Source organism: Cucumis melo, chromosome 4, assembly GCF_025177605.1.
Source record: "Cucumis melo cultivar AY chromosome 4, USDA_Cmelo_AY_1.0, whole genome shotgun sequence".
NCBI classification, from domain to species: domain Eukaryota; kingdom Viridiplantae; phylum Streptophyta; class Magnoliopsida; order Cucurbitales; family Cucurbitaceae; genus Cucumis; species Cucumis melo.
The window spans coordinates 13,148,172-13,172,027 of NC_066860.1; the positions used below are offsets into that span (position 1 = coordinate 13,148,172).

The 23,856-nt window shown below is 34.5% G+C and overlaps 1 protein-coding gene across 2 annotated transcripts; it reads left to right on the plus strand.

The window, feature by feature from the left end:
* Positions 1-1,752: 1,752 nt before the first annotated feature.
* Positions 1,753-3,746, plus strand: LOC103489844 (60S ribosomal protein L23). Of its 2 annotated transcripts, none has more exons than XM_008449161.3 (4): positions 1,753-1,985; positions 2,134-2,418; positions 2,992-3,033; positions 3,375-3,746. In XM_008449161.3, exons 1-4 carry the CDS (start codon positions 1,973-1,975, stop codon positions 3,455-3,457), a joined length of 423 nt encoding a protein of 140 aa, XP_008447383.1. In that variant the 5' UTR covers positions 1,753-1,972; the 3' UTR covers positions 3,458-3,746. The 2 variants fall into 2 exon arrangements, with proteins under 2 accessions (XP_008447383.1, XP_050940262.1); XM_051084305.1 differs by having other exon boundaries at positions 1,887-1,985; positions 2,138-2,418.
* Positions 3,747-23,856: the final 20,110 nt, after the last annotated feature.

Sequence of the window (23,856 nt, forward strand, 5' to 3'; positions counted from 1 at the left end):
TGGAATGACCCGTTAGTTAATGAATGTTGATTAGCTTGGTCTAAAAGGGTTTAGCCAGTTAATCTCGGATCATTAGAGCCCATGATCGGTAGGTCCATTAGATTCTCCTACTAGCTCATATGGAATTAACTTATAACAATATGTTAGAATAATACGAATTGTTTGAATTAGATAAAGAGAGAAAAACTGAAAAAATATATTTGATATAACCGTCGATTATAACTTTGAGATAGAGATTGATGGAAATGGTCAAACTTGTAAAAAATCAAAATGTTGACTTTTGACCTTGAAAAGTCAAACTTTGACCGACTTTATATTCAAACGTGATTTTAATTTTAAAAAAAGTAATGCGGTTTCATGCTTGGGAGGTCAAAATTAGTCAAGACGGACAAAATGGTAAAAAGTTAAAGTTTGAATTTGACTTAAATGGTCAAATGACCATATTCCCCTTCGACTAGTTAGTGGGAAAAACCAACATTTTGTTGGATAATCCCACTAATACTTAATGAGATAGTGTTAGTGGAATAAATGGTTACATGAGATGTAGATACCTAGCCCATTAAGTTCCATGGTTAGTGGAATGTTAGACATTGAGATTTAGCCAACTAATTACATGCAATTTTGCATGTAATTAGGTTATAAATAGGCAATTTTTCTTTATTAAAAAGACTTTTGTCAATTTTAGTATTCGGAAACTACAAATTATTTCGATCTTTTTTCTTTAAAAATCTCAACATAGTTTCCTCTTTAAATTTCCATTCCTCTCTCAATTTTCCTTCATTGAACGGGTCCCACAACACGGTTCTAAGTCCAGATAATAGCGGGTAAACATTAGTGGTGGTCCCAGTTCGAGTTCATGACAAGACTATCGAGGAATCGAAAAGCTACGAAGGTATGACTTTTGTTAACCCTAATTTTGTTTAATTAAGGTAGTTATTAAGCATGTTAATCTATAATTAGTTAGTTGTATCTAGAATAAATTTCGATCTTAATTCTGCTGCGCATGTATCGTTTTCCATCATATGTAACACTTATGGTACCAAGGGTATTTTGGTCATTTGATATATCCTTTTTTTTTTTTTTTTAAATTTTTAATAAAAACGCACAACCTCGATGATGAACTAGGCCAAAGGGACCGAGAAATTTTATTGAAAGAGTTTTTAAAAATTTGCAAAGGATCTTGAGGCCGAGCTCGACCGAGAATGATTGAGAAAAACAAAATTACGAGTTTTTTAAAACTGTACTACTTTTGAAATGTAAAACAAAATGATGTTAGTTTTGTCAATTTCCTCTTATTTTTTTCCTAAGCACATCTTTCTTCGTCTGTTTTTTCTACTTTGCGTATTCTTCTATGGCACGACGACTCCACGTAAGTAACTCCAGCACCACCAACATTGGTGAAGAGAGGGTGGTAAAGAGTGAGAGAGTACGAGCGAGAGTCAAAATGTGAGAGAGAGTAAGAGAAAGAAACAAGAGTAAGAGTCAGACAAATTTGAGTAAAAGTAGTGATCTGTGAGTGAGAAAATAATTAGAGAAAGCGAGACGGCAAACATCTAGAATGTGATTATTTTCTGTTTATGTACATACATTTTGATAATTTCATTTGAATTTGAAATCAGCAAAGGGTGGTTCGACTTTTGTTTCAAAAATTGAGTCATTTAACAAAATTTGCCCAAATTTTGAGTCATTCATCTGACGGACTCTTATAAAACAAATTGAAAGGTTATAAATCATGAAAGGACGTCGTGTCGTACATAGATGATGTGAAACGCTCGTTTCGGCTTGGCAACACAAGGAAAGGATAGGAAAAATCTGCATCCAAACAGAGCTACTTAAACCCTAACCCCTGAAATATCTGACTCTCTGCCGTCGTCTTTCATTTATTGAGAACCCATTCCTTTGCTCATTGGAGAAGAGAGAGGGAGAGGGAGTGAGAGAGTGATCGAGACGGTCGCCGAAGAGCCCGTCAACAATGTCGAAACGAGGTATGATCTCATTGTTCTGTCTCCGTTCCTTTTCCTTCTACCGATGTTCTCTTCATACACAACTGTATATTGAATAGTTGATTTGATTTTGTGCTTGCTACTCTTAGATTTGAGATTTGAGATGTGTTGTTGGTTTGTATCTATTTAGGTAGGGGAGGTTCCGCTGGGAACAAATTTAGGATGTCGCTGGGTCTACCTGTGGCGGCTACAGTGAACTGTGCTGATAATACAGGAGCCAAGAACCTTTATATCATTTCCGTGAAGGGGATCAAGGGCCGCCTTAACCGTTTGCCATCAGCTTGTGTTGGCGATATGGTCATGGCGACAGTTAAGAAGGGAAAACCTGACCTCAGGAAGAAGGTGCTACCTGCTGTTATTGTTAGGCAGCGCAAGCCATGGCGCCGAAAGGACGGTGTCTTCATGTACTTCGAAGGTCATAAACCACTCAACTTATCTCCCTCTTTTTTTTTCAATTTGTTTTTCGAATTTCTCAATTGTGTTATTTGCTTGCTGTTAGGTCAGTCTGTTTCTAGTTAAACGTTCTAATTCATCCTGATCGGTTGGATGGTATTATCAGCGGATTAGTTTTTGTCTGATTGAATCGATCTTAATTTGAAGAGTTGTATGGGTTTGCAGACGGTATGGATGAAATGTGGGTTAGCGAAGCCTTGATCTCTGTTTATGATGTTTCATGCTTTTTGTTAATTGTATAGAAGTCAAGTGACCATTTATAGTGTGGAGTGTTTGCAAAAATGGTTTATAATGGATGTTGTTGAGAGTATTTATGGTGCTTTTCTGTTGTAATTCTATGGGGAAGGCATGAAAGTAGTTGTTACTAATAAAAAATGATTCAGTAATATTGTCTGGTGATGAGAAGGGTCGTTTCACGAATGGAGTTTAACTATTTCCTTTGCTTGTGAGACTGGGTAACTGTCATGTACTTGATATAGACCCCATTTAGAGTTGAATTTTATAGTTGTTGACTAACAGCTTTCCGGTTTTGCAGACAATGCTGGTGTCATCGTAAACCCCAAAGGAGAGATGAAGGGTATGGTCTTATCGTGCTTTTAAACTTAGCATCAAGTTCGTGTGTGGTCTTAAATGATATTGTAATATGCTAATAGAATAAGATAAATTATCACACCCCAAATATTTTACCTTTTCATTGACTCTTTGTATACCTGGAATGCTGCATCGAAGTATTTATTTCGCTTTACTATTCTAAGACCAAAAAGATTAAAAAGCCAGTTGCATACTAGCTAGAAATGCATGGAGTATCGATGCTGTTCTATCCTGATTCTTGTCTGTACTGTGGATGTGTTAGGGTATTTGAATAGTTGTTATTTTGTGTTCGTGGACTTGAATAGTTATTTTTCTTGTGTTTTTCAGGTTCTGCTATTACAGGTCCAATTGGAAAGGAATGTGCTGATCTCTGGCCTAGAATTGCAAGTGCTGCTAATGCTATCGCTTGAGTGTCAAATCAAGTGCATTTGTTTCGTCTTTATCCTTCGATATACTAGGGATTTTAAGATTTAATTTCATTCTCTGGGATTAAATTATTTTATCTTGAGGAAAAAAAGTATCGTTCAGAGTTTTGGTTGATATTGTATGTTAATTATCTCATATTTGATTTCAGTAACCCATCCAAATTCCTCCCTCTCAGAATGTCTGCAGGTCAGAAAAGGAAATGATTGGGTTGTGGATATGGATTCTCTTGGGAATTAACAAGGTATTTTGAAAAGAAAATTTTCCACATTTAAATCTTTAGTGTGTATATATGTATATATAGCTAGCTGGGAGGAGAAACAACTGAGGAATTTCTGTTGCATGGTTTGTTTATATTCCTCCTGCATAATGCAGTATGGATCTCCTTGATGCAGTTAGGTTTCTTTCTATACAAGCCAAGTACTATTGAAGATTCGAGGTAAGTGGGTGGTGATTGTTGCCAAATCTCATCTAATAAACATTTTTGGCTTGGCCTGTTTAAAGTATATTAAGGGTGCAGTTTAATTTTGAAAATAAGTTTTTTTGAAAATTCAAAATAGCTTTTAATAATATTAAGGGATTTTGGATTTTGATTTTGGAGATTATGTAAGTAAAAATATAAGTAAAAATGAGGAAACTGGAGAAAATAGCAAAATATGGGGATCATTTGGTGGCTGAATCTAGAACTAAATACAAGACTTCTGACATGTAGTTTTTAGACGGCGAGATTTTAGTTTGAAGCGATAAATATGAGTACTTTTATATATGTACTCAAATTTACTTGCATTATCAAATCTGTATTTCTTCTCGTACGTTCCTCACCTCTAATTCATTGTCTTCTCGCCAAACGACCATCTTTTCCCCATCCTTTTTCTACCAACTATTCTCCCGATGGTAATGGATCCCAATCCTTAGAAATATTGAAGAATCCGATTGAGAACGGATTGCAATCCGATTTGCACAACCCAAACCCATTTGCCCTACGCCGCTGTATGATTCTTCTCCTTTCAACTTCAACCACAACTTCATTCTTGTTTTCTAGAGAATCTGAAACTAGAGTGGCATTTGAATTGTAGAATGGTGCTTGAATGAAGACGAATATGAAGGGGATTCATAGGAGAAAATGTGCCAACGGCTCCATGAATGCAATCATTATTCCCACAAGAAAAATAGAACTAGCTGATAGTTGATGTAAACCAATTTAGCAGTGGAATTCATTCCAGTGATAGCAATTTTCTCAACCAATTTGGAAGTGGAATTCATCCTATAAAGGTTAAGATGCAGAGATGGAGAAGACGATGGGTGCATGCTCTACGTGTCTATAAAAGGTTTGAGTATCGATTGCATTCTTTAGTCATTTACCTGTCGTTGTAATCATGAAATTAATTATCGAAAATATATAAGAACCTTATGTTTGATGGCTCAATTTTTATTTCAATGGTTTATTTTTAGTATAAGAAGTTACCTATATTCTTTTTTCTTTTTTTTACAAAAAATTGATGAGAAAATTATTAGTATTTATATTCTTTAATCTTATTTTCATGCTGAATTGCTTTCATTACACGGTAATTTTAATTGGACAAGTATATATATATTTTGCAAAGTTCAGCCTGTGCTCAGGTTTATGTCTTTTTCTTAATTTAAAGTTTAAAGTTATTTCCAACGCAAAGAAAATTTGATTTCATTTTTTCACTTATTATTGAGTTTATTCATTCTATTCCTTTAATAAACCTTTTCCACTCATATATTGAGTTTATTCATCATATTTGTTAAGTAAATTTATTTTGAATACAAGTTGTGTTAAATAGTTTGGGGATTAGACCGACACTGACTAATAGTTAATTATTTGAATACAATGTTTATTTATATTCTAACGATGTTTAAAATGAGGTGCAATTTGTGTTGTTGATCACAAGTTGATTATGCGATTTAATTGAATACACAAATATTAATTTTTTGTTAATTTAGTGTACTTGATGAATTAGAAACTAATAGTTATTTGTTTGAAAATATTGTGTTTTGCAATAGTTCATAGATATTTTTGTATATTATTTTGTAAAACATGGAATGTTTGGATGGTAGATTTTTTCAATTAGTAATAATTGTAGGATTTAAAAATATTTGATTTTTTTTTTTAATTGCAAGTAAAATGTTGGTGGTTATGATTTGAATGTGCAATAGATATGGGTGCATCGGATTGAGAAATCTTATGATTCTTGTGCAAATGAAGGAGTGTGTGTATACAGTGTTGAAGCACGAAATCATTAATTTATTTCCAAATCTTAAAAGAGTAGAATGGAAAATTTGTAACCAAGTAAAATTGTCATTAGACGAGTTTTTTTTTTTTTTTTTTTTTTTTTTTTTTTTTAATATATCATACAAAAGTTGGTCGTTAGAGTTAGTGTTCAATGTTGGTTGACTATTGAAAATGGCCATTGGATATGGTATTTGCCAAAGTTGGTGTTCAATGTTGGTTGGCTATCAGAGTTGGGTTTTTTTTTTGAAAGGAATTGTAATACAACTAAGGGGTGATGGGATTTGAACTCGACCTTTTGTGTGTTCAGATACATACGAGTGTTAGTTGAGTTGAGCTTGTTGGCACCAGAGGTGGTATTTACCAAAGTTATCATCAGAGTTAGGTGGCTATAGTTGTCAACGATGGTTGTCATCAGTGTTAGTCGTCAATAATATAGTCAACAAGTGAAGGCGTTGGAAACATTAGAGGTAGTAAAAGTTGATTTTTTACAACTCAACAATAAAGTTGGTAAGAATATTGGCTTCATAATTTTTGCTAACTCAACTCACGTTAGTGAGTAAAATAACCTTTGAAGGAACCAAATGTACCCATCGAAAAAAAAGAAGAAAAAAGTCCAAAGTAAAAAGAAAAGAAAAAAGCCCAAAGTATGCATCCAAAAGGAAAAGCCAAACCCTAACGATCTAGGACATTCAAATGAGCTTGTGAAATTTCATTGAAAATGTTCGAATTGTGCTTTCTGACACTCTACAACCTTGAGGCTCACGCTTACTCTAACACCATTGATATTTCACATATCCCCAACGGAGTAAAAAGTTGTGCTTTATAAATACTCCGCAGTGACAATCTCAAGGATAAATAGTTCTCTTTGTGTTTCCAAGCTAAGTACATTATACACTAACTTATGTATTGGATGGTACTCGGCTTGGCACCACATTGATACCTACTTTGTAAGTGAACTCTATCGACGCATTCAAAACAGAGGAGCGGACCGAAGCAACACCCAACGTGATTTGGGTGAGTTTTCAGTACCATTGACTTTTTTTTTTCTTTTCATCTTTTTTATCATATAGTTTAAAACAAAATTTGTAATTTGAAGGTTTAAATTCTAATCTGGTCATTGAACTTTTAGTTTTGATTCATTTTTCCATTTTAGTTCCTACGCTCCAAAATTTGTTTATTTTGGTCCTTCAAAATCTTCATTTTTAATCCTTAAACTTTAAAACATTGATCATTTTGGTCCCTTCATTTTTTATATTTACTTTATTTTTAAGAGATAAAAAATTGTTGTTTTTTATATTTACTTTATTTTTAAGAGATAAAAAATTGTTGTTTTCTGAGAGTTGAAGCATTAGATGAACCAAAGTTTATATAAGAGCTAAAATGAACATTTTAAAAGTATGGCAGCGATGAAAATGAACCAAAGCCAAAGTATAAGAATCAAAATAACCAAAGCCAAAGCATAAGAATCAAAATAATTTTTAAATCTAATTTAAACTACAAAAACTATAAACAATTAACTTATGAAAATGGGTATTTTTAATAGGTAGCAATTTTTAGAATAATTATTAAGTATGTAGCAATATTTTAAAAAAATTACAAATATAGCAAAATCTATCAGCGATAGACTTTTATCGTTGATAGACTCTTATGGTTTATCAGTGATAGACCAACATTTACTACATGGTCTATCAGTGATAGACTCATATCATTGATAGATTTTGACAGATTTTGCTATATTTGCAATTTTTTTAAAATGTTGCTATATACTTAATTATTTTGAATATAATTGCTACATTTGCAACTATCCCCTTTTAAAAAGTACAACAAAGTGGCCAAATATTTATACCGTATAGAACAAGTTCGAAAACGGAAAAAGCCCACAGGCCCACAATGGAAAATGCTAAAAATGTCCTGTCAATCACGTCGTCAACAACACGCGTAATATATTTGGTACACGATCGTTTAGATTGGTGGTTTAGATTTGAAATCTAAACGATTTATTTTTTCAATTATATTGTTTAATTTGGTTACACGATCGTTTAGATTTGGATAAACGAAAATTTTCAAGATTCTTTTAGTACACGGTCGTTTAGATTTGTTTACACGATCGTTTAGATTTAGTTAAACGATTTTTTTATTCTTTTGGTACACGATTGTTTAGATTTGGCTAAATGATTTTTTTCATTCTTTTGGTACACGATCATTTAGATTTGATTACTTCAATCTAAACGATTTTCTCCAAGATTCTTTACACATGGTCTATTAGATTTGGTTACCCTGATCTAAACAACGTAAAAAAATAGGAGGAAAAGAAGAAAGATGATGAAAAGAAATTGCAAGTGGAAAAAAATGGAAGAGAAAAAGAAAAAGACGATAGAAAGAAATCAAATTTGACTACCCAAATCTAAATGATGTAAAAAAAAGAAAAGAAGAGGAAAATAAAAAAGACGATGGAAAGAAATCACAACGGAAAAAAAGAAGAGGAAAGGAAGAAAGGCGATAAAAAAATCGCTGCGGAGGGGAGAAGAAAGAGGGAAGGGCAACCATGAAATATGTAAAAAATGGCTAACTTTACGAGCTTTGTTACATATATCGTAAATATTTTAGTAGTTTGTTATATTTATGAAAATGTACTCTATGAAAACTCATATATTAAATATCAACATATAAATAATTAAGGGACATTTTTAAATCTAGTAAAATAAACTAAAATATTTACAACATAAAACAAAATTTTTGATTTTATCAATGATAAACACTGATAGATTTATATTCTATTAATATGACTGATAGAAGAATATCAGTGTCTATCAATGTCTATAATTGATAGAATCTGAAATTTTACTCTATGTTGTAAATATTTTATCAAATTTGACATTTTTGACCATTCTCCGATAGTTAAAATAACATGTATTATTTGGCCATCATAGTTAAGCCACAACAAATCTATTTAAACTTACCAAATGTCGTTACATACTTTTTTATGTTTAATTTTAAATTCGAATATCATTTTTTTTAAAAATAGAACTACAATCTAACCATCAAGATTGATATATGGTAAAAAATAAAGAAAATCCATTCATATGAGAAAAGGTGATCCTTTAGCACTAGAATCTCGAAAAGGGAGCATCACAAACTCTTGAGATGTCCAAACGTACTCCAATATCTTACATTATACCAAAAAATAAATGTTACAATTTAGATGTTTGTTCGTCAATCTTGAATTCCCACAAGATTGTTATAAAATAGTTAAACAAAGAATATGAAAAACGAGAAAGAGAAAATAATAGACACATAAATACATGTGGCTTACTAATAGTGTATTAGTTATACCTAAAGGACAATTTTATTAGAGAGAATGTTCAATAATACATAATGAATGAGGCCTTTAAGGCTGGAGAGTTTGCATAGTACACTTCTCTAAACCTTAGGGTCATAATTATAATAACCTTAAATAGTTAAATATGCTAAATACGAATTCTAAATAGATTTATAGGTGTTGCCCCACTACAAGAAGTTGGGGGTCTGCTGACACATCTCTACGTTGGCAAGAGTCAGGGTTGCATTGGGAGAGACTATGTCGATGCAGAAAAAGACGTCGAGAAGGGTATCATGAAAGACTTGTCGTGAAAGGTATTCCCAACGTGCGAATGGGACGATGTCAGCAAATGGTTACTACCGATGTACTGTTTGCCGACATGGTCAACACGTCGGCAGTAGGGAACTACCTAGTTTGGTAATGGCGGCGCAAATAGGTTACTGCCATCTGCCGAGCCTGTGCTTCTATCAAGCAAGCACTTTCTTCGTGCTTCCTGTTATTCTCTTCTTCTACTGCCTCAAGATGAGTTTTTAGATCGTTAACCTCCTTGGCGTGCGCTAGCTCTTACCTGACAAATGTAGATGAAGAACAGTCAGTAGAATGTTGGGACTTTAGCTTAGAGCTCCAACTAAGACATTTTGAGTAACCCGATCGTCTACCCAAAACTGTCTCACATATCTTGTCCCTAGAGAGTGGTTGAGAACCCTCTGGGGTAAGCTGGGATTGGAGTTCCAACATTTGATTCTCTAAATAAAATTTTTATTAATTACTCCAGATGCCATTTTACATATGTTAAAACACGACGAAAATATTATTTTAATATGACCTTTTCTCATTTCATGAAGGGTGTCGGAAAACAAGACGCCATTCTCGACCTCCAGATCTAGGGCGTCGGGAATAGTTTACAATTAAAATAAATATATAACTTTTCTTGACACTCCATGCATGACGTCGAGAATGGAAACACCTGTTTTTGACGATTCTTTTAATGCATTGAAAATCGATACACCTTTCTCGATGACTTGCATGGGCTGTTCGAAAAAACTCGAACATTAATTATGTCAGAGCAAAATTCTTGACTCCCCATGCATGGCGTCGGGAATGGGTGATACCTATTTCCGATGCCATTAATGATTCATTGGGAATGTTTCTAACTATTTTTGATGAGTCACTAATAGCGTCGGAAAGAGGAAAATCTCTCAACATCTTCGTGGTACGTCGGAAGTTCCTCTATATATTTCGTCTTAGTTATGTATTTCACAGAACTAAAAGACGAAGAGAACAAGAAAAAGAGGAAACCGCCACCGTGCCGTCGCTCTTCCCTTTTTGGGAAGTTTCAAACCATTTGTTGTATAATTTTGAAGTTAGTTTAGGTTAGATTAGTTTAGGTTAGTTAGTTTATGTTTATAGTTTTGTTTTTTTGAAGCTAGTTTAAAATTGAATGGTGAATTTGTTTTAAGATATTATTTAATTTTGGTTTTTGAATTAAAATTTTGGAATGTGGGTTGAAAATTTGAAGAGGGAGGGGGTTATTTGAGAAATTGAGTTGGGGAATTTAAAATTTGAGTTGAAACTTTGAAAATTGGAGGAGGTTTTAATTAAATATTTGAATGGAATGGGTCAAGAATTAGGGGAGGGGTGAATTGGAATTTTGAAGGGGGATTGAATTGAACTTTTCAAGGGGGTGGGAGTGGGGGGGGGGGGGGGGGGTTACTTGGGTGTAGGGAGGGGGGGGGGGGGGATGGAATTGAAAATTTGAGGGGGGAGGGGGCGAGGGCTATTATTGTTTTAAAAATCATGTAATTTGTGGTTGAGATTCGTTTGGGCTATCCCTGCAGTTATGGTCCGCCTTTAGTTCAATTTTAGTTGTTTATTTCTTAGTAGTTTTGAAATCATTTGTTCATCGACGATTGCTCATACATGAAAAAAATCAAAATGTTACATAAAAAACAAATGAAGTACCAATTGAGAACATTAAAAGTTATAAATCACCTGAAATTGTCGAGTGAGGTAGTGGTCGCAGAGGAAGTGCCAATCTTGCACTCGATTCCTCAATCTGGAGGGTGAGTTGGCACGAGCCTGTTCAGGATCGTCGAACTTCTTGAAATGGCGGTGGTTCTATCTCCTAAAATCCTTCCACACAGTGACCATATGCTTAACAAACCGAGAAAGTGTTGGATCAGTGAAATCCATCACGAACCATTGTTGTAAAGAAAAGTACACACATATTAGGATTGAGTCTATGTATATACATATAGGTAACATATATGTACGTGTGATTTAAAAACTTACCTGTAAATCGCCCTTAACGAGCTCGATGTACTCTGATGTCACACAACCTACTTAAGAAAGCGAACTGGAAAAGTATCTCGCGTTAACACGCTGATAGTATTGCTAAAGGAAACGACGTGTGGCAAGATAGGATTATCCTGCCTTGGAGAGATAAATATGGTGATCTTCCTAGTTTATGCAACGTATCTATCCAACTCCAGGTTCCTGGAGTGCTCACGTCTTCTAGGAGTGCGAGCAGTAGGTTGAGAGACATCTACGGACATAAATATATAAAGAATTAATTAAAGACCTAGAACCTAAATGAATGCAATTATCTTACAGTAAGGTCAAGTATAATTCTAACAAAATAAATGCCACCTTACTTTTAACAAACAACTCATGCTCACAAATAATAAACTACAGGCTATGACCATCACTGCAGAATAGCCTCAACACATCAATAAAAAGTTTCAAATTCTTCAAATTCATCAATTTCATAAATTTAAAAATTTCAATACAGTTAATAACAATCATAATCACAATTTCAATAATTATTATAACAATTTCAATAATAATTATTCCCTAACATATTACAACTGTTAAAATTTCATTCATACGTATAATTTGGTTATTAAACAATTAAATATACATTATAACTAAAAAACTCTAACAATTTCAATTTACAATTTAAATTACAAAGATATTTACTTATTCAATTTACAGTCTACACATACAATACACATACAATATTTATACAATCTACTATATACAATTTATACATACAATATATTAATACAATTTATATATTTTTTAGAAATGAAAAAAAGAAACAAATACATTATTTTTACTAGTATAGACGTGTTAAAATTTATGTCTTAAAACTAGTAGTTTATAATCATATTCTATTCAATAAAGTCGTTATTAAGAAATTGAATACTATAATCTTAAATCCAATAAACTAAGGTCCCGAGGCTATTTTGAGTAAACTTGAACTTTATGTAGAGACATAAATATAGATTAAGTTCGAGTATTTAGGGCCATTAGGTTCCCTTACTAGCTCATATAGAATAAACTTAGAACAATATGGTAGGATGAGTCGAATTGTTCGTATTAGGCAAGGAGAGAGAAATTGATAAGTATATGTCATATTGTCATCAAATTTCAGATTACAGATAGAGCTTTATATTTAAATAAGATTTAAATATTAAATATATGAATGTAGATCCATACTTGGAAGCTAAAAAATGATGGAAATAGTGAGAGTTGTAAAAAAAATCAAAATGGAGACATTAAATATATGAAGACATTAAGCCCACTAATTATTAGTGGGTTATGTGTTGTTGGCCCATGAGGTTGCATGCATGCAACCTTGCATGTGAATTCTTTATAAATTGGGCTCTTGGATTGTTTTGAAAAAGGTTGGTGATGTTAAAGAAAATATTGGGCTAATTGTTTTTCCTTTTTATTTTCTAAAACAAAAATAAAAAACCCAACCCTTTTCCAAAAATCTTTTCCATCTTCTTTCTCTCTCTCGGTTCTTTCATCCAACGAGTCCTACAACCCAATTCTTCATCCAAAGTATATCGGGTTAACCTCAGTGGTAGTTAAAAAAAAATAGAGATTTGAGTGTATGTTTTTTTAGAAAAACCCTAATTTCAATTCTTTTTCAGTTTAAGGTTCCATGTTAATTAAAGTGCAATTAGAGTAGTTTTTTGGATCCTGTTCCCGCTGTGCATGATTAATTTCTTACTGGACGACAAACTAAATGGACGATGACACGAAGATGGTGGATGGAGAATGGTAGCGGACGTGTGGCAAACGACGGCGAGCTCTTCCCTCTTTTCTTTCCTCCTCTTTTCTTCGTATGGTTTTGGGTTCTATGATTCACAGAACTAAAATGAGTGGAGATCTCCCAACGCAGTCTAAAAACATCGGGAGAACCCCCTACTCGCGATGCTGTCACTTATGGCATTGTCGTTTCTCCAATAATTGTCAACGCCGTCACTTATGGCATCATGAGAACCTTGTCAAAAGCAATCAAAACGTCACATATCTCGCGACGTTACCTACCCTATGTCGGCAAGTGATCCACCTCTCAGGATGTCATGCATTTTGGCATCATAGAAATGTGTCAGAATTTTTAAATGTTCAACCTTTTGCCTACTTGGTCAAACCAATGTCAACTATCGACGAGTTAAACGCAACGTTGGCAGTTGTGGGGGCAACGACAACGTGTACATGCATGGTGTTGTAAAAATCTAAATTATTATTTAAATTCAACGTTTTTGCGATGCCTCATTGCATGATGTCGTGGAAGCCTCATCGGCAGAGCTCTACAATGTCGATGCATTCTTCACGACATCACGAAAAGGTTTTTCTTACTATGTTCTTTATTCCAACGCCTGTTTCTGCATCATTAGAGTTTCGATTTTTTGTAGTGCCCTTAACCCTTACCAAGGTGTGCTATCCCTAGACCACATTATAATAGGTCTTTCAAAGCATCATATAACATAATCAAGACATTCTAACAAATCTCCACCATGATTTGCAAATTCTCTTAAAGATAACAAATGTACCAAATTTAACATAAAAATTAGTGTTAGATGTGCCTAGACTTTTCTTTAATGCCTCAAAGTGTCCTAGAAGGGACCACTAACAATTTTGAACATTCACCAAGTCTATGCAATTTTGAAACTTGCCACGTGGAACATGTTTGATATACCAATTTTCATCATGTTAAAACTCTTAATGTGCTTAGTCCTCTTATGAAAACTTGATTCTTAGCTAGACATATTGCACTCAAACTATCACAAGCCATAACAACTTCATGATCATGATGTAAATCAAGATCACCAAGAAGCCTTCCCAACCATATTCCCTCATTAACAACTTGTATCAAGGACATGCACTTTGTGTTAGTAGTAGACAAAGTAATTGTGTCGGTTGTAAGGTTGGCTTCCAATTAACAACACAAAGGCTCCTAGAGCGAACACATAATAGATTTCCTACTGTAAAAAATCTCCAACATGATCAAAATTAGAATAACTGATTAACTTTGTTTTGATATACACTACAACCATATAGTTGCTCAAGTACCAAATTCTGATGTGCCATTGAGAAGTTTGTTCAACTTCTGAATATCAAACTTTGTCTTTATAGCTATGTGCATATCATCTACATACAAAATCAAATAAATCACCAAACTATCATTAACTTTGTTTTGATATACACCACAACCATACAGACTTTGAGTGGTTCGGGAGCATTTATGTACTACATCAGATTATTAATGTAATAATGTAGATTTTAGCTTAATTTAGGGGTCAAAATCATTCAATTTTAGGGTGTTATTAATTAAATTATGCACGTGATGTATGTTTTAATTATTTTTAAATTTGTATGTGCATATTGTATCTCATATAGATTTAAAATCCCATCATAGGCTAACATGTTCATGCATTGAAAGTATGTTATAATTGTATAATGTATAGTATGCATGTTAATTAATATGGAAATTGATTAATATAATTAACTAATGATCTGATTAATTAAATTAATTTTGATTAAATATGATTTAATAAAATTAATTAATTAATTAATTAACTTATTTAATTTAATTAAATATGATTTAATTAAAAGTTAAATAAATTGGAATCCATATTAATTAATTTCTTTATAGATGATTGTTGAATGTATGTTATAGGTTAGTCTTTTATTTTATAAGTGTTATAAAATCAATTAGACTTTTAAAATCTATAACAAAGATAAGTTGCATGTTTACCTAGGTTAAACAAATATCTTCCAAACTTTTCATAGAAATAAGTTGATATCTTGTAAAACTGGTTACAAGAGGATCACCTAATTCGATCTTTTCAACAAGTCAGATAAGATGACTAAGGTTAAAGGTTCTTAAGTTTACGGTTTACAGAACACTTGCTACCTGGAGATCGTAATCAGTTCTGGAGCCTAGTTAATTTAGTTTTATGAGCTTGCGTGAGTGATATGAGGTAATAAAATTGGTTTATCACCTAGACATCGTAGGTTAAAATCCAGTATAATAGTTATGCTTGGATGTTTCATCTAGACTTAGGATTTGTTTAAGTTAGCCTAAATATAATCCTAAAGTAATAATTTACCTTTGAAATCGTTATAGAACACTTCAATTAAAAAAAAGTAATGTACTTTTAGCTCTAGCGTCTCTAAGAGTTCATACCGTGAGGTCTAGTAAGGCTTTGGGCTGTGCATAGGAGTGGACTCCCTTCGGAGAGTGTTTGCATGGATAAATATCAAGGTGAATAAGTGAAGTAGTTCATAGTAAGTGGGTGAGGGATATGTGACAATACATCCCATGGTCTCTTCCATTAGGTCGCATCGTGAGATTCCTATAGTGCACCTGCTTGTCTGCCCTGGAGCGACGTTCCCTTTAGAGGATTGTATTATAAGATTTGGTACACTAGGAACTCCAAATATGGATAGGTTTTCTTAGATCGGTTTTCATATTGACTTTTCACTTTCGGGAGCATATTGATTTTGATTTATGAGTTCCAAAAATGGTAGGTTACACTTACAAGAATTACTAAGTTGTTAGTACATTCTCGACCAAAGTAATGATAACTAAGTGCTATAAAGAATAAACAGTTATTCTAGAGTTAGCATCTAGTCAAGATTGTCTTGGTTCAAAGGAGGAATAATCGACTACCCTTCAGTGGAGGTTATTCTAAACTATTGAAATATCGTTGCAAAATACAAATAATGAAGGGTACATTATTAGTAATTGCTAAATGAGATTGACTTCTTTATGATTATAGGTTTTGCTAAAAAGAATATGTTTTGTCTTATCAGTATAAATAACTCGATAGTTTAACTTTTATCTTCCGAAAAACTTAATGGCGATAATCATGTAACATGCAAAACAAAACATAACACGATACTAGTGGTTGGTGATTTAAGATTTTTTTTAACTGAAGAATTTCCTCAAACTCTTGCCTCTAATGCTAACCGAACTAGTCGAAAAGCATATGATCGATGGGTAAAATCTAATGAAAAAGCCCACATCTATATTCTTACCAACATGTCTGATTTTTTGGTAAAGAAACATGAATTCTTAGCTACAACTAAAGAGATTATAGATTCATTAAGAGAAATATTTGGACAACCAGAATGGTCCCTAGGACAAGAGGTAATCAAATACATTTACACTAAGCGTATGAAGAAAAGAACCTCTATTAGAGAACATTCCTGGACATGATGATGCTCTTTAACATCGTCGAAGTAAATGGTGGTGTCAAAGATGAGGCTAATCAGGTTAGCTTTATCTTAGAGTCTCTTTCGAAGAGTTTTATACCATTTTAGACTAATGCGTCTCTAAACAAGATAGAGTTTGTAACACCCCAAAATTTTGAGGTATGTTCTCAATATATTTACCTTATATTATTGAAATTTTATTTGGTTGGGTGTTATATTATTTAGGCTTGAAGAGAAAAAGAAAAGAAGAAGGAATTATAATTTTTATAATAATATAAAATAATATATTATAAAATAATATAATATAATTATATTATTATTATTATTATTATTATTATTATTATTATTATTTTGTTAAAACCCTCTCATGTATGTCCTCTTTTCCCATTGCAAACTTCTTCTTCTCCTTCACTGACTAGCAGCTGCCACCCCTGTCTTTCTCTTCTCTCCTCCATCTAGTCGCCGGTTATCCCTTTCTTGAACTGAACGCCAGTTACCCTTCCCTCCGTCTCTGTTTACCCAAGCCGCCGCTTATTCTTTCGTCAAGGTAAGTCGATCCCTTGTCATTTCTTCCGCGCGTCTACCTCCAACCTTTGTCGCTCGTTGAAGCCCCACCGTTCGCGCCGTCGTCTCTTCTTCTCGGTGTGTCACCCAATGAAGCTCAGCCACCGTCGTCACATTTCTCTAAGCTGCACACCAGATCTGAGTCAACTTGAGCCATCTCCTTTTCCTACTTGAGCCACACTTGTTTCTCCCTTGCTCACCGTTGTCTGACTCACTTAGTGTTCTGCCACTTTTGCCTTATTGTAAGTTTCGAGGTAAGAACAAAATTGTGAGTTTTGTAGTTGTTTCCATAACTCTTTTTAGTGTAATGGTCGGATTAAATTGTTGGATTAATTGGTCGGGTTAAATTTTGATTCTTGAAGGTACTTTAGAGAGGTGACACTTGAATTCTTGGATTATACAGCGGGTTTCGTTGGAGTTCCATGCTCCATTTTGCTTGGATAAGTTGTAGAAATTTGGAATTGGGTGTTTTGATTGAGTGACTTTTCTTATTATAGTATTTGAACCCTTATATCTACATTTAGGTGGATTCATTGGACTTTGATTTATGAAAGGATTTTTAGCAATCCTTAGGTAAGGGATTTCCTACTACTTGACTCAATTTAAGATTTGAAACGTAGTGACTGATATGAAAGTTATGTTATAGTGATTGATGTGTGCATCCTACGGGATCACTAGACTCTTATGTTGTAGGGTATCCCTTAATAGGAAGCTAATCATTATTACCCATAACGGGACCAGTAGTGGGTCTCTTACTAGGTATATCTTATACTCACTCTTTTATGTTTAAATTTTTTAGGTAAAGGTAACATGTGAGGTAGATCGACGAGGGGGCAAGAAGGATTCGTGAATGCCATATGGGGACGCCTTTTTCTTTATGCTTCCACTAAATGTCTTTAATTTTAATTGCTTTTAAGGATTGAAAATGAGTCATGTTTAGGATATTATTCGTTTGTTTTATTTTTGATAATTTTCTAGATGAAGGTATAAATGTTGGAATTTGTTTTGAAATAGGGTCCGAAGACGATTTTGTTTTATTTTTGGGTGTTTAATGATTTTTAAACAGATTTTATAAATTTTATGTTTGAATGAAGTGTCTTAGTAGTAAAGTAATAACCTCAACATAGTTTGAAAAGTTGGATTGTTATAGTTGGTATCAGAGCTTAAGTTTTAGGTTCTGCAGACTGACTTATGATGTAAGTCTATGTTTTGTATACCGATGTCTAGAATGATCCTTTGCCACTCGTCAGGTACGCTTTAATGAATTATATGTATAAATCTATATGTATGACCTTGCCTAAGTTAAAGTTTGAAGTGATTTATTGTATGAGACAAAAGGAGTTACTTGTGGTTAATAGGAAAATGCCGCCAATGAGAGGTGCATGTAGGGGTGGTGGAGGAGGTCGAGGAAGAAGAATAAGACGAGACCAACCTGAACGTCATCTTGTAGTACAAGTTGCCAACCCTACTGCATCGATTACTCATGCGGACCTCGTTGCTATAGAGTAGAGGTTTTGAGACTTGTTGATGCAGACGTGAGCAACGCAGCAGCCTGCCCCGCCAGCTCCTGTTTAGAATCCAGTCAAACTCCAGAGCATGTCGGACCAGCTGTCGGTAGAGGCTAAACATTTGAAGGATTTCAAGAAGTAAAATCCTAAGACATTCGACGGGTCTTTGGAGGACCCCACCAAGGCTCAGATGTGGTTGTCTTCTGTGGAGACCATATTTTGGTATATGAAGTGTCCTAACAACCAGAAGGTTTAGTGTGCTGTATTCATATGTACAGAGAGAGGCACCACCTAGTGGGAGACGACAGAGAGGATGTTAAGGGGTGACGTGAATCAGATCACATGAGAGTATTTCAAGGAGAATTTCTATGCAAAATTCTTCGCTGCTAGTCTAAGAGATGTGAACTAACAAGAATTTCTAAACTTGGAGCAAGGCGATAGGACTGTGGAGCAGTATGATGCAGAATTTGACATGCTGTCCCATTCTGCTACTGAGATGGTCAACTGAGGCTGCTAGGGGCGATAAGTTTGTTATAAGTCTTAGGTTAGATTTCCAAGGTCTCGTTAGAACCTCAGGCCAGCCATCCACGTTAATGCACTACGCTTGGTAGTGGATATTAGTTTACATAAGAGAGCTGATCCGTCCAAGATTGTAGGAAAAGGGTTGACCTCAAGACAGAAAAGGAAGACTGAGCAGTAGCCTATTGTATTTCCATAGAGGAACTTGAGATCAGATGGAGACCTTCGTCGTTTTCAGCAAAAACCTTTTGAGGTAGGTGAAGTTGCTAGATAGAAGCCCTTATGTAACACCTGTGGGAGGCACCATCTGTGTCGTTGTTTGTTTGGAACCAGAACTTGCTTCAAATATAAACAAGAGGGGCATACAGCTGACGGATGCTCTGTGAGACTTACTGGGATTGCACAGTATTAGAGAGCAGGTCTACCACAGCAGGATAAAGTCTTTGCACCACAGCTGGGTAAAGTCTTTGCTACTGATAAATCTCAGCCTGAGAGAGTAGGCACTGCAGTGACAGGTACGCTTCCAGTGTTGGGGCATTATGCTTTAGTTTTGTTCGATTCTGGTTCATCGCATTCCTTTATCTCTTATGTATTTGTAGCGCATGCATGCTTAGAAGTAGAGCTCCTAGATCATGTTTTATCAGTGTCTACTCAATCTGGGGAGAATATTTTGTCAAAGGAAAAGATAAAAGCATGTCAGATTTGTTGGAATTTATGTCCTAAAACTAATAAGTTCTCAATAAAGTGGTTATTGAGAACTTATTAGTGAAAATAGAATACTATAATCTTGAATAAAATAACTAAGGTCTCAAGGCTATCTAAACGTGAACATTATGTAGAGACATAAATATGGATCAAGTTCGAGTTTATAGCCCAAACGGTCTATAGTGTATGAATAAGGTTGGACGCCTTATTTCGGAAACACTATGGATGCAGCCCGCTCTGTAGTTAGTACAAATGATGTGATCATGAATCGTTCATGTAGAGACATGGGAGTGGGGGCATCCTATATAAAGAGTTTGCATAAGACTGGAACCATGAAATAGTCACTTTTAAGTTTTAAGTTATAACACTGTTGACTATATAAACTGACTATTTCGATATGATGACCTAGGTAACTTAATCTTAATCCTGAGCTAACTATGAACTTCTGTTCAACCGGTATTATCTTTAGATCTACATAGGTGAGGGAAGCTCAACAGTGCTGATCCAATAAGTCTCCCATTCAGGGGTAAGATCGGGTGGATGAGTAGAAACATAGGGTGCAAGACGGAACTCACTTCTACCCTTTTTAGGGTTAGTAAATAAGTTATTTTCTTAAGAACTAAATCGAAGTCTTGAACAAAGGATCCCACCATCCATTGGCCCGAGAGGGATTCGATTTATAGGTTGGACCTCTAACCAATTGTTCAATAGTGGATCAATGAGACTTAAGGAACAAGATGTAGTCTCGGGGATGAAACAATATTTTGACCCAACCGAGGTTACGAACAACCTGTGAAGGATTAACTTACTGATCATGGTTATATCAAATGGATATAAATATATCTATAGTGAGGGGAGTGCAACTACGAGACTTTAGTGGAATGACTCATTAGTTAATGAATGTTGATTAGTTCGGTTTAAAAGAGTTTAGCTAGTTAATCTCAAATCGTTGGAGCCCATGATCTTAGGTCCATTAGGTTCCCCCACTAGCTCATATAGAATTAACTTAGAATAATATGTTGGAATAATTCAAATTGTTCGAATTAGGTAGAGAGAGAAATCGAAGAAAATATGTGATATAACCGTCAGTTAAAGAGCTTTACATTTAAATGTTATTTAAATATTAAAAATATAAATATGGATTCATATTTGGACGCTCAGAATTGATGGAAAAGGTCAAAGTTGGACTTTGAAAACTCAAACTTTGATCGGTTTTATATTCAAATGTAATTTGAATTTCAGAAAAATGAATATGGATTCATGCTCGGGAGGTCGAAATTAGTCAAGATGGACAAAATGATAAAAAGTCAAAATGTTGACTTTTGACTTTGACTCTAATGGTCAAATGACCAAAATGCCCGTGGACTAAGTTAGTGGGAAAATCCAACATTTTGTTGGATAATCCCACTAGTACTTAGTGGGATAGGTGTCTATATGAGATGTAAACACCTAGCCCATTAAGTTCCACTAATTGTTAGTGGATTATTTGGTGTTGAGATTTAATAAACTAATTACATGCAATTTTGCATGTAATTAGTCTATAAATAGGGTATTTTTATATTGAAGAAGTTCTTTTGCCAATTTTGTAATTTTGAATTATAAAATTAACAATTTTCTCTCTAAAATCTCAACCTAATCTACTCCTCAATATAATTTCCATCTCTTTCTCAAAATCCATCACTTAACGGGTCCCACAACCCAGTTCTAAGTCTGGAGAATAGCGAATCAACACTAATGGTTCTGGTTCGTGATCGTGGAAAGATTTAGAGAAGTCGGGAGAAGCTACAAAGGTATGGTTTTTCCTGAACGCTAATTAGTGTAATTAGGTCTTTTTGCCTTAATCATGTTAACATCTAAATTAGTTTAGATGCATCTAGGGTAAAATTTTGATCGATAATTTTGCTGCGTTCGTATGCTATTCAACAAGAATGAGATTGCAAGTCAAGTAATAGATGTAACATTGTTAGTCCTGGATTTGCATGATCTTGATGTAATTCTAGGTATGGATTGACTAACTGTGAATCATGCTAGTATAGATTATTCCCGTAAGGAGGTTGTGTTTAATCCTTCTACAGGGACTAGTTTTAAGTTTAAAGGGGTAGGAACAGTAGCATTACCTAAAGAGATTTCAGCTATGAAAGCTAGTAAGCTACTTAACTAGGGTACTTAAAGTATCTTGGCCAATGTGGTGGATACTAGAAAGGCTGATGTTTCCTTGTCATCGGAACCTGTGGTGAGGAATTATGCAAATGTTTTTCTTGAAGAAGTTCAAGGATTACCCCCGTATAGAGAGATTGATTTTTATATCGAGCTGGAACCTGGTACTGTTCCTATATCTAGAGCTACATAGAGAATAGCCCTAACAGAGTTGAAAGATCTGAAAGTGTAGTTGCAGGAGTTGCTTGGCAAATGCTTCATTCGATCGAGTGTGTCAACTTGGGAAGCACCTGTTTTGTTTGTTAAAAAGAAAAATGGGTCAATGCGCTTGTGTATTGACTATATGGAGTTGAATAAGGTGACTGTTAAGAACAAATACCCTTTGCCTAAGAATGATGATCTGTTTGACCAGTTGTAGGGAGCCACAGTGTTCTCTAAGATCAACCTTCGATCAGGATACCATCAGTTGAGGATTAAGGATAGTGATATATCGAAGACGACTTTTCGTTCGAGATATGAGCATTATGAGTTCATTATGATGTCCTTTGAATGAAGAATGCTCCAACAGTGTTTATGGATTTGATGAATAGAGTGTTTAAGGATTTCTAAGACTGTATTCATTGATGATATCTTGGTGTACTCCAAGATAGAGGTAGAGCATGAGGAGCATTTGTGTATGGTTCTAGAGACTCTTCGAGCCAATAAATTATATGCAAAGTTTTCAAAATGTGAGTTTTGGTTGAAGCAAGTATCTTTCCTAGGCTATGTGGTTTCTAAAGATGGTGTTTCTATGGATCCAGCTAAGATAGAAGCTGTTACTAGTTGGTCCCAACCTTCTACAGTTAGTGAAGTTCGTAGCTTTCTGGTTTAGCAGGTTATTACCGATGGTTTATTGAAGACTTTTCTCGTATAGCTACTCTTCTAACTCAGTTGACCAGGAAAGGAACTGAGTTTGTTTGGAGCAAGGCCTGTGAGGATAATTTTCAAAACCTTAAGCAGAAGCTTGTTACTGCACCGGTTCTTACTGTACCTCATGGATCAGGGAGTTTTGTGATTTACAGTAATGCTTCAAAGAAAGGTTTGGGTTGTGTTCTGATGCAGCAAGGTAAGGTATTGACTTATGGTTCTCGTCAGTTGAAGATTCATGAGCATAACTACCCTACACATGATTTAGAGTTGATGGCAATAGTTTTTACATTGAAGATATGGAGACATTATTTGTATGGTGAGAAAATACAAAATTTTTCTGACCATAAAAGCTTGAAATACTTCTTCACTCAGAAGGAGTTGAATATGAGACAACGAAGATGACTTGAATTAGTAAAGGATTATGGTTGTGAGATATTGTATCATCCAGGTAAGGTAAATGTGGTAGCTGATACTCTTAGTAGAAAGATATCACATTCAGCAGCACTTATTACCAAACAGGCCCCTTTACATCGAGACTTGGAGAGAGCTGAGATTTCAGTATTAGTAGGGGCAGTCAGCTCACAATTAGCCTAGTTGTCAGTGCAACCAACTTTGAGACAGAAGATTATTGTTGCTTAGCGAAATGATCCTTATCTAGTTGAGAAGCATCACCTAGTTGAAACAGGGTAAGCTGATGAGTTCTCCATATCCTCTGATGATGGACTTTTGTTTGAGAGGCAATTGTGTGCGCCAGCAGACAGTGCAATTAACACAAAATTATTGATTGAGGCTCATAGTTCCCTATTTGCTATACACCCAAGTAGTACAAAAATGTATCAGGATCTGAAACGAGTTTATTGGCGACGTAATATGAAGAGAGAGGTGGCAGAATTTACCAGTAAATGCTTGGTATGCTAGTAGGTTAAAACACCA